At 45.5% G+C, this 11,601-nt stretch overlaps 1 protein-coding gene and 1 non-coding gene across 2 annotated transcripts; both read left to right on the top strand.

The window, feature by feature from the left end:
• Positions 1-3,543: 3,543 nt before the first annotated feature.
• Positions 3,544-3,615, top strand: TRNAC-GCA. The gene has a single exon. It is a non-coding gene; the product is annotated as a tRNA-Cys (tRNA).
• Positions 3,616-5,233: 1,618 nt separating this feature from the next.
• Positions 5,234-8,152, top strand: TBCC (tubulin folding cofactor C). The gene has a single exon (XM_027524449.1). It carries the CDS (start codon positions 5,544-5,546, stop codon positions 6,579-6,581), a length of 1,038 nt encoding a protein of 345 aa, XP_027380250.1. The 5' UTR covers positions 5,234-5,543; the 3' UTR covers positions 6,582-8,152.
• Positions 8,153-11,601: the final 3,449 nt, after the last annotated feature.

Below are 11,601 nucleotides of genomic sequence, written 5' to 3'. Positions count from 1 at the left end.
ATAGCACGTGCCTGCACGGCTGACACCCCTCACTGGCTTTGTGTCAGAAGTCAGCCACCCAGACTGGAAAATTGGCTATATATTTCATACCTGACACGCAGAACTTGTAGTGAATCCTTTTAATCCACTACACATTAAATATTTGCTGAAAGATGAATAGGTGACACCTACTTCTGGAATCCAGCTAGTAGAAAACAGAGCCTGGATTTGTTTATTTGCCCAGGAATGGCCTGCACAGGGTTCCTGATAAACACCAGAGAACACAAAAGGCCTCATTCTTTGCTATCTGACCACACCCAAAGACGGTTTTATTGTGTTACCTGCTTTCATTCCTCAGTTACTGATTTTCTGTGGCTTATCACTACACAAATATTCTCTTAAGGATGTTAAAAGATCAAATAAATACAACAAGTATTTAAAATGACAAACATAGTATGCAGATGCAACCAGAAACTTCAACCTGTGGGAAACTCTATTAAACAAATGACCATTTTTCTCAACAAAACATTTGAGAGAGAGAGGGGAAGGATTTAAAAGTGATTAAAGAGACATATTAACTCGGCTCACTGTATAGAACTTGTTTGGATCCTTATTCACATAAAGTAATTTTAAAAAGGAAATTATAATCAGAGAAATGTGAATATTGGTTTGGATCAGTGGTTCCCCTAACAGCCTGAAACTCAGATAGTAATGGAGAAACAGTCGCCACTTTTTTGGACTGTGGCTCAGCAGTAAAAGAATCTGCCTGCAATGCAGGAGACTTGCAGGAGACTTGCAGGAGATGCAAGTTCGATCCCTGGGTTGGGAAGATCCCCTGGAGGAGGAAATGGCAACCCACTCCAGCATCCTTGTCTGGAAAATCCAAAGGACAGAGGAGCCTGGTGGGCTACAGTCCGTAAGGTTGGAAAGAATTGAACACGACTGAGTGACTAAACAGCAACAAATAGTATTGTAGTTATGTTTTTAAAAAGACAGCCTTAATCTATTTGAGAGACATATTGAAATGTTCGTGGATTGTAAAATATTAAATAATATAAAGTTTGGGATTCATTTTAAAATAAGCAAGTTAGAACTGGAAATGGAACAACTGATAGGTTTAAAATTGGGAAAAGAATATGACAAGGCTGTATATTGTCACCCTGCTTATTTAATTTATATGCACAGTACATCATGAGAAATGGTTGGCTGGATGAATCACAAGCTGTAATCAAGACTGCCAGGAGAAATATCAGCAACCTTAGATATGCAGATGATGCCACTCTAATGGTAGAAAGTGAAGAGGAACTAAAAAGCCTCTTGATGAAGGTGAAAGAGGAAAGTGAAAACGCTGGCTTGAAACTCAACATTAAAAAACTAAGATCATGGCATCCAGTCCCATCACTTCATGGCAAATAGAAAGGGAAAAAGTGGAAGCAGTGACAGATTTTATTTTCTTGGGCTGCAAAATCACTGCAAATGGTGACTGCAGCCACGAAATTAAAAGATGCTTGCTCCTTGGAAGGAGAGCTATGACAAACGTAGGCAGCATATTAAAAAGCAGAGACATCACTTTGCTGACAAAGGTCCATATAGTCAAAGCTGTGGCTTTTCCAGTGGTCATGTACAGATGTGAGAGTTCGATCGTAAAGAAGGTAGAGAGCCAAAGAATTGATGCTTTTGAACTGTGGTGCTGGAGAAGACTCTTCAGAGTCCCTTGGACAGAAAGGAGATCAATCCTGAATACTGATCCTAAAGGAAAATCAACCCTGAACATTCATTGGAAGGACTACTGCTAAAGCTGAAGCTCTAATACTTTTTCCACCTGATGTGAAGAACTGACTCACTGGAAAAGATCCTGATGCTGGGAAAGACTGAAGGCAAAAGGAGAAAGAGATAACAGAGGATGAAGTGATTAGATAGCATCACTATCTCAATAGACATGGATTTGAGCAAACCCTGGGAAATATCGGAGGACAGAGGAGTGTGGCATGCTGCAGTCCATGAGGTCACAGAGAATCAGACACGACTTAGCAACTGAATAACAACAACAAAAAATCAGAGTAAGGTGGGGTGGGAAAGTGGCTAGGGTTTTAGAAGAAACAGGACTGCCAGTTGTGAATTGCTGAAGTTGGGTGATAGGTACGTGTAAACACTCTCCTCTCTACTTTTTAAATGTTCAAAAAATTAAAAAACGTATCTAACAAATAGAACCATTAAAGCATCTAAATTTTTGTTAAATAATTTTTAAAGTCTGGAACACATTACAATTCTTTCACTTTCCAAGACGTCTAATGGACAGCAGTTCTTCGATTCACAAGCTTTGTAAAGTATCCTTGAAAGCGGGATCCAGAACTCATGGGCAGCTTGCCTTCTGCCACATTTCCACTGTAAAGCATTACCCTGTTTCCTTCCATCAGAACAGGCATGTCCTTCTGAGGAGCTGGGGCCCTTTCAAGGATGCACACTGAATCAACTGCCCTCAAACGTCATAAAGAAGACATATATACAGCCTGTCAATGCCTTCCTACTTTTGAAATGTAGCTTTAAACCTATGTCTTGACCGGTACCTCCCTGGCTTGCAGCTGTGCTGGGGTCTGTCAAGAACTGTCAAGCCGGACCGCCTTCATGATACAGTGGTTGAGAATCACCTGGGACAGAGGTTCATTCCCTGGTCTGGGAAGATCCCACATACCACAGAGCACCAAGCCCGTGTGCCACAACTACTGAGCCTGTGCTTTAGAGCCTGAGGGCTGCAACTGCTGAAGCCTGGGCACACCCACAGCCCATGCTCCACAACAGGAGCCACCAGAAGCCACGCACTGCAACAAAGAGTAGCTCCCACGGCAACTAGAGAAAGCACGAGTGCAGCAACGAAGACCCAGCGCAATCAAAAATAAATGATAAATACATTATATATTATATATTACAAAAAAGAACAGTCAAGCCAATGCTTCACAATGACCAGACTTCTGACCCCTGTCCATTCCCACTGGGGCCTCACATTAGTCTTTGAAGGCACCTCCCACACACTGATGGCAACCCACTCCAGTACTCTTGCTGGAAAATCCCACGGATGGAGGAGCCTGGTAGGCTACAGTCTGTGGGGTTGCAAAGAGTAGGACAAGACTGAGCGACTTCACTTTCTTTCTTTCTTTCTTTCCCACACCCTGGGTCTGCAGGGTGACCCATTCATTCTTGCCCTTTACTGCCCCTTTCTCATTAAAGTCTGAACTAACCAACTTAAAATACTTGGAAACTTCCAAAATCTATTGGACCCTATCCCCAAACCGCCCACTGGGCATAAGTGAAGTTCTTCAAAGGGTTTAATGGCTTTCCATTCCACTTCAGATACAGACAACACTATCCCCTACCCCCAGGGTCACTGTAGCTAATTAAAAAACGTTGTCTCACTCCTGTTGCAACACCCAAGCCCAATAAACCTTGTTTGCTACAAACTTCTTTAACTGGAGACAGGACAGACTGTATTGCTGAAATACTTAGGTGAGGCAGGTCAGATTTTTCTTCCTAGCAAAATAAACTTCCTCTAAACCTTCCCTAGGGGCTTCCCGGATGGCTCAGACGGTAAAGCGTCTGCCTGCAATGCGGGAGACCCAGGTTCGATCCCTGGGTTGGGAAGATCCCCTGGAGAAGAAAATGGCAACCCACTCCGTACTCTTGTCTGGAAAATTCCGTGGACTAAGGAGCCTGGTAGGCTACAGTCCATGGGGTCGCAAAGAGTCGGAAACGACTGAGCGACTTCACTTCAAACCTTCCCTGGTTAAATCAATTTTTCACAAAATAAATCAGCAATTGCATTCCCCCATATGACCCAAAGACAAGATAACCAGTTATATTTCGTTCACCAGCCTTGAAAACATACTTCACACACACACAAAAATCTCCATCTATCTTGTCCATGAAACAAAGCAAATTAAAATTTATCATATATACTACAAGCGCAAGCACAAGATGTTTTCAGCAACGTCATTTCCATCAGGTGCATGTCTACAAACACACAATAATTATAATTCCATCCCCGAGTGGAATTTGCCAAACGGTGTGACCTGCGCTGACTTTTAGCGGAGAAACTCGGGAATTTATGTTTGGTTTTCCTTTTAAATGAGAAGGAAAGGAGGAGAGTGGGTATTGAAAAAGTGGGAGAGGAATCTTAATCCTCTCATTTCCTCCCATTTTTTTCTGCATCAAAATGCAGGTATATCAGTACCATTTCAAGTGACAGTTTCTCGGGCAGTTAACTACCCCGACAGAGGTTGGAAATCGGGGGTGGAGATAAGGGTGGAACCGGCGACAGTAAGGACGGGCAGGGTCAGAGGCCCCGGCGCTCAGCGGAGCACGCGAGGTGCCCCGCGCCGGCTGCCGGCCGCGCCCGGGTTCTCGCCCAGCCCGCTGTTCTGGGTTTTGCCAGCGATTGCGCCGTCCAGGCTGCCCACTCACACCTCTGGCTGGTCCCGACTTTAGGGGAGGCTCATTTACTTCCGGTGATAAATCCCTCCCATCACCTCTAAAAATAATGTAACATTTCCCCCATCACTTTCCTAACCACCGACGGCCCCACAGACTGCCGCGGAGTCCGGGGCTGGGGTTTCAGCACCCCGCGCGGTCAGCAGCGGCCAGCTGTGCAGGGAGTGACGGCCCAGGGGGGTTAGGGCGTGGGAGGAAGAGGGAGGGGGTGTGGAGTCTCACCCTCCCCCCGCCCCACTCCCCACCCCTTCGACTGCAGCGATTGGCAAAAAAAAAAAAAAAACAAATAGTAATCTGTTTTTAGACTCCTCCAGGGCCCCCTGGACCCGGCTGCAGTGAGAACCTCAGTCTCTCCCGTACGTGCCCTTCGCCTTCTCCCGCCCGGGTAACTGCCTTAGGGAATCCAGGAGCCCCAGGCCACGCGGAACTGCAGCGGCGCGGGGGTGGGTAGGAGGGTTTAGGGGCGGCAAGAATGGGTTGGGGGAAGGGATGGTGGAAGGAAAAAGAAAAAAAAAACCAAGAGACATGCAAGCGGCTCCCTAGCCAGCTGTTCCAGCTGCCGCTTCCACCCGCGCCGGCCGGGCGGTGTAATATTCACCCCCCCTCCATCTTTCTCACCACTACCTGTCCCCCCCACCCACCCACCACACGCACACATTCCCCCCACCAGTTGCGGATCTCCGGCCTGTAAGGGGGTAGTAGGGAGGAGCTGGGGGGGAGGGGGAGTCCTGCGAGTTTCTAACCTTGTTCTTATAAACAAACCCACATGTGCAGCTGCCGCTGCTGCAACTCACCCCACAATCCCGGATATAAGTCCTGCCCCTTTAAGAAGAAAAAAAGCTTCCCCCGCCTGCCTCCCACCCCACCCATCCACAAGGACCTTTGTCTCCCCACCCCCTCTGTCAGTCGGCCCCGCCCCACATCCCCGCCCCCTCCAGTGCAGAGGAACCAATGGGCGAAGAAAATAAGGCCGGGATCTGACGTCAGCATGCCCGGCCAATCACAGGGCGCGTTGGTGGGAGGCCTCGCGAAAGGGCGCGCCCGGAGGAAGGAAGGCAGGAGAAAGGAAGCTTGAAGTTAAGATGGAGACTGGTGGTTTGTCCGCCGCTGCCCTAGCGAACGGGGACTTGGGATCCCAGCGAGAGCGGACCCTGGTGCCCGAGCGGCTTCAGAAGCGAGAACATGAGCGGCAACTGGAGGTAGAAAGGCGGAAGCAAAAGCGGCAGGACCAGGAGGTGGAAGAGGAGAAGAGCGACTTTTTCGCCGCCGCCTTCGCTCGGGAGCGATCGGCCGTGGAAGAGCTTCTGGAAAGCGGGGAGTCCGTCGAGCGGCTGGAAGAGGCGGCCGCTCGGTTGCAGGGCCTTCAGAAACTTATAAACGACTCGGTTTTGTTCCTGGCCGCCTACGATTTGCGGCAAGCGCAAGAGGTGCTGGCGCGGCTGCAGGCGGCCCTGGCCAAGCGGCGCCAGGAGCTTCAGCCTAAGAAGCGTTTCGCTTTCAAGACCCGCAAGAAGGATGCTGCTTCAGCCACGCAAGTAGCTTCGGCTCCCGACGCTCCGGCGGCGGAAGGCAGCCTGACCTCCCCGCCGCCCTTGAAGGAGGAGGGAGATTTCGACTCCAGCTGGATCTGCGGCTTTTCCAATCTGCAGTCCCAAGTCTTGGAGAAGAGAGCTGAGGAGCTGCACCAGCAGGACGTCCTTTTGACCCAACTGAGAAACTGCACGATCAAACTCTACGGCAATCCCAACACCCTGCGGCTGACCAAGGCCCAAGGCTGTACGCTGCTCTGCGGCCCGGTGTCCACCTCCGTGTTCCTGGAGGACTGCAGTGACTGCGTGCTGGCCGTGGCCTGCCAGCAGCTCCGCGTACACACCACAAAAGACACCCGCATCTTTTTGCAGGTGACCAGCAGGGCCATCATGGAGGACTGCACCGGGATCCAGTTCGCCCCCTACACCTGGAGCTACCCGGGCATCGACAAGGACTTCGAGGGCTCTGGTTTAGACAAGAACAAAAATAACTGGAACGACGTTGACGATTTCAACTGGCTGGCCCGGGATGTGGCCTCTCCAAACTGGAATGTTCTTCCTGAAGAAGAGCGAAGGATCCAGTGGGACTAAGCAGTTGTCAGTCTTCACTTCACCAAATACTTCCTGTGGGACTGAGTCCGGCTCATGGGACTCCAAAGTTTACTGTCGTCATGCTATGTTTTCATTATTTTAAGACTTTGAGGTTGACTTTTGATTTCCATTAAATTTTTGGCAGGTGTAGCACTTTAAAGAATTTTTGCTATTTTGGTACTGCCTAGGACCTATTGTTAGACGGTGATTCTTTGAAGAAAAAGTGTGATTGTATGTTGGTTTTTAATGATTTTGTGGTGTTTAAAACTTATTGCTTGATAAATTAGGCCTTTAATAAATATTTGTTTAATAAACGAATTCACTAGGGCTCTAGTAGGAGCCAGTTAGTCTTGTTTAGTTAAATTGCCATTAACCAAGAGCTTTTTTGACTTGCAGGTTTAACTTCCATAAGTATTTTTTAGTGGATCGATGGAAAGACTCCTATCTGGTCTTCAGCTACATGTTGGCTTGGGTTTTTGGCGTCCAGCTACTCATTGACTGACTTGAATCCAAAGTTTTGGCAGTGGGCTCCAAGAGCCTCATGAGTCTTAACCACACATAAAGCCACAGTAGTTATAGCTACCACTTTTTGCGCACTTAAAATGTTATTGACGCCATTGTAAGCACCTACCTGGTGTAAACTTATTAAGTCCTCAAAATCTTGAGTTAGGTTCTGTTAACGCAATTTTTCAAGTAAGGAAACAGGTAAGAAAGGTGCCCAAAGGCTACACAGCTGGAGTGGTGGGCTGGATTTGAAACCAGGTACTCTGGCTCCAGAGTCCAGCTTAATCACTACTGGATACTGATAATTGAGTTGGGAAGAAAGCTTCCAAAATTAAGAAGGGCAAATAGCTTTTGGCATAATAGTGCTAAGTATCTATTCTCATATACTAAAAGAACTGAGGCAAACATGGCTGAGTCTTAATTTTTCAACTCATTTTGCTGTAATTCTCTGCTGTTACAAATTTGGCTTTCTGCTCTGTACACTACGACTCATTAAATGGAAAGTTGTATGATTTTCAAAAAGCTTTTTTGGGTCTAGTGGCTTTGTAACTGGGTGTGCTTTTTGTTTAATATCCACTACAAGTATTAAGGTGCTTAAATATCTCAAGTCTTTATATGTTTAATATTATATGTTCTCTTTTGTTCCAAAAAAGGATTTACAGTGGCTTCTAGGATATGTGAAATATAACAAAATGATACATGACGAGGAGGAACCAGGGTAGAGTGACAAACTGCATGCAGGCAGAAATGAAGCCAATAAACAAACGTAGCTGCCACACTCGCTTCCTTAGCTGGGTGTGAATGCAGATTATTTTTTTTCCTCAACCATTAACTGACTTGAAAAGAGATCCCAATCAGTTTCACAATTTGCATCATTTACAAACAAGAGGGAAAAATATCATTTACTTGGGAGAATTAATTCTGATAATAAAAAGAGACAACATATAATTACATCCTCAACCATATCTTTACATTAGAAACTTGTATATCCTAAAGCTATACCCCTAGAGACTGATAGTTTACACAAGTGCACTTAAGGATAAACCATGCTTAAATAAAAAAGGTTTTAAAAAGAAAGAATAAACCATGCTTGTTTTTCTTTTTTGGCCACACAGCTTGGCATTCAGGATCTTAGTTCCCTGACCAGGGACTGAACCCAGGCCTTGGCAGTGAAAGCTTGGAGTCTTAACCACTAGACTGTCAGGGAATTACCCAAGAATAAACCATGCTTGTGACACTAATGGGCTTGCAATTCATTTCTGTGGACTGGTCATTTTTATAGGAAAGTTTACTTTGCTAATTAAAGATTAAAATACCTTGAATCGCTTGCAAACCTTATGGTAGTATGAACCATAGTAATGCTTGCTAATCTCAGCCTAGCTTTCTCTGCTGCTCAAAAAGCCTGTCCTGCCTTCCTGAATGATGCCAAGTCTCCCAGACCCTTTCCTACTTTCTTTTTTCAGCTTGTTGAGGGGACCTTAGTTCCCGGGCCAGGGATTGAACTCGGACCCCCGCAGTGGAATCCTAACCATTGGACCACCAGGGAAATCCCAACCCCTTCTTAAGTTCACAATTATGTACCTGTAACTCTGCCGACAACCCAACCAGTTATAGGCTATCCAACTAGCTCCCGCAATGTCCCTCAATATTTGAAAACATTTCCATCTTTGCTGATCTTCCTCACTAGAGGCATGTCTCTTGCCCAGAGCTTCCTCTTCCATTCGTGGAACCAACCTCCTGTGGCTGTCACTCCCTTTCCACAGGCCTTTTTCTTTTACGATATCCCATCCTGAGACCCTCCACCCTACATGTCACTGAATGACGCTCCAGCTCCTTTCTTGTGTGTCTGACACCCTAAAACAGCTGTGTCCACTTACTCTATATCTACGCTGTCTTTCAGTCTTTGTAATTTTAACTCTTCTCTGCTGAAAGTGTGCTTTGATGATCTTTGTTGCTTAGTTGCCCAGTTTTGTGACCTCATGGATTGGGATTTTTCCAGGCAAGAATACTGGAGTGGGTATATTAGTGGCTTGATCACCAAATCTGGCTCCTTCCCCTCCCCTCAACTTAGCCTTTTTACTCTAGGTACAGTGTACTCTGTGTTTGAGATACAGTTTACACTTATCCTTGAACTTCTCTCCTTGACCATAAGCTTTCTCTAACCTGTTTCCGGTAGGACGGCTTCCCTTCATTGGGATTCTGGTAATTTATAGCCCTTAAATATAAGTGATGCCCAAAGTTTTGAGCATCAAAACTTAATTTTTTTTTTTTTTAATATTTACTTGTTTGGCTGTGTCGGGTCTTAGTTGTAGCACACAGGACTTTCACTGCTGCATGGGAGACCTTCATTACAGTATGCAGGGTCTTTAGTTTCAGCATGTGGGATCTAGTTCCCTGACCAGGGATTGAACCCAGACCCCCACATTGGGAGCACAGAGTCTTAACCACTGGACCACCAGCGCAGTCCCCTTTAGCTTCTTTCTGTATTAATTCTCTCAGAGCCTCAACTCTCAACCTATGGGCACAGTCTTGGGTTTGTGCCCCTAGCCTCGACCCTTATTGGGCTTACCTGCCTTTCAGATTCCAAATTCTTTTTTTTCTGTTGTTTTCCTTTGGCTGTGATCTTAGTTCCCTAGCTAGGGATAGAACCTGGGCCTACAGCAGTGCAAGTGCCACATCCTAACCAGTGGACCAGGAAATTCCCTCAAATTCCATATATTGTTAAAACTCTCCGTTTTTCACTTTTTCTCACCCAAGTTCCATGTTCAAGGATGTCACTCTTCTCCAGGCACCCAATGCTTACCAGGTCTAGTGTCAGACTTTATTTTTCTGGGCTCCAAAATCACTGCAGATGGTGACTGCAGCCATGAAATTAAAAGACGCTTACTCCTTGGAAGAAAAGTTATGACCAACCTAGATAGCATATTAAAAAGCAGAGACATTACTTTGCTAACAAAGGTCCATCTAGTCAAAGCTATGGTTTTTCCAGTAGTCTTGTATGGAGGTAAGAGTTGGACTATAAAGAAAGCTGAGTGGAGAAGAATTGATACTTTTGAACTGTGGTGTTTGAGAAGGCTCTTAAGAGTCCCTTGGACTGCAAGGAGATCCAACCAGTCCATCCTAAAAGAAATCAGTCCTGAATATTCATTGGAAGGACTGATGCTAAAGCTGAAACTCCAATACTTTAGCCACCTGATGCGAAGAACTGACTCATTGGGAAAGACCCTGATGCTGGGGAAGATTGAAGGCGGGAGAAGGGGACAACAGAGGTTGGGATGGTTGGATGGCATCACCGACTCAATGGACATGAGTTTGAGTAAACTCCGGGAGTTGGTGATGGACAGGGAGGCCTGAGGTGCTGCAGTCCATGGGGTTGCAGAGTCGGATACGACTGAGCTGCTGAACTGAACTGAACTGTACTGAAGCTGGTGAAATCCATGAGCAAGGCTGCTGTGAGAAAGTCACTAAGGAGTGGGGGCCAGATGACCTGGCAGACAAATCCAGGTATTTAAAAACCACTGGACAAGACAAGCACAACGTTTTTTGCAGTCTCCATCTGGTCCCCGAGTTGGCCAGTGATGAGTGATGCCCAGATCATGTCAGTTCCGTTCCCAGAAGGTCTCACCTGTTCATCCTGTCCTCTCAGGTCTGTCTGCTCTTTCAGGAAGATAGACCCTATCTCTTTGCCTTATGGTTAAACTGGGATGGATTTTTTTTTTTTTTTTACAAAGACAAAAACAAAACAAATCTATATTAAAGTCATACCCCTAAATTAAAATCATTGACTTAAAGTCACTTTAGTTAAGTTTTTATTAAATCTAATGACAATCATCATTGCAGTGAGGGCATATTCACCAATTAGCGTAATGACCATATATTTTCACTAAGATAAACTCTGGAAAAGCAATAAAATTGCATAGCAGTCAAGCAATCAGAGCTTATTAAAGATCATTTATGATCAGTTATGTTAAATACAACAGTGCGGTATTAGATGCATGTGTGAGTGCTCAGGCCCTCAGTCGTGTCTGACTCTTGGCAACCCCATGGACTGTAGCCTGCCAGGCTCCTCTGTCCATGGAATCTTCCAGACAAGAATACTGGAGTGGTTGACAGAAAACAACAAAATTCTGTAACGCAATTATCCTTCAATAAAAAAAATTAATTTAAAAAAGAATACTGGAGTGGATTGCCATTTCCTTCTCCAGGGGATCTTCCCAACCCAAGAATCCAAACTGTGGCTCCTGCATTGACAGGCAGATTGTTTACCACTAAGCCACCTGGGAAGTTCCCACGATATTATGTGAGTATTGTATAATTATAAAAGTGTCCCTCCAGGGTCTCAACCACAAAAGAACAGGAGAAAACGGTCAATTTAGTTAAAAGTTTTAATACTAAAGTTCTGACTGCCATGCAAGAGTCATTATTTAACAACAACAACAAAAAGTAGTTGTGTTAATCAGGCAGAAATGAACAAAAACAGTAAGATGTAAAGATTCAACTTCCTATGGCTAATGTT

Source organism: Bos indicus x Bos taurus, chromosome 23, assembly GCF_003369695.1.
Source record: "Bos indicus x Bos taurus breed Angus x Brahman F1 hybrid chromosome 23, Bos_hybrid_MaternalHap_v2.0, whole genome shotgun sequence".
NCBI classification, from domain to species: Eukaryota; Metazoa; Chordata; class Mammalia; order Artiodactyla; family Bovidae; genus Bos; species Bos indicus x Bos taurus.
The sequence above is the reverse complement of the archived record's forward strand: the minus strand, read 5'-3'. Positions and strand labels throughout refer to the sequence as shown.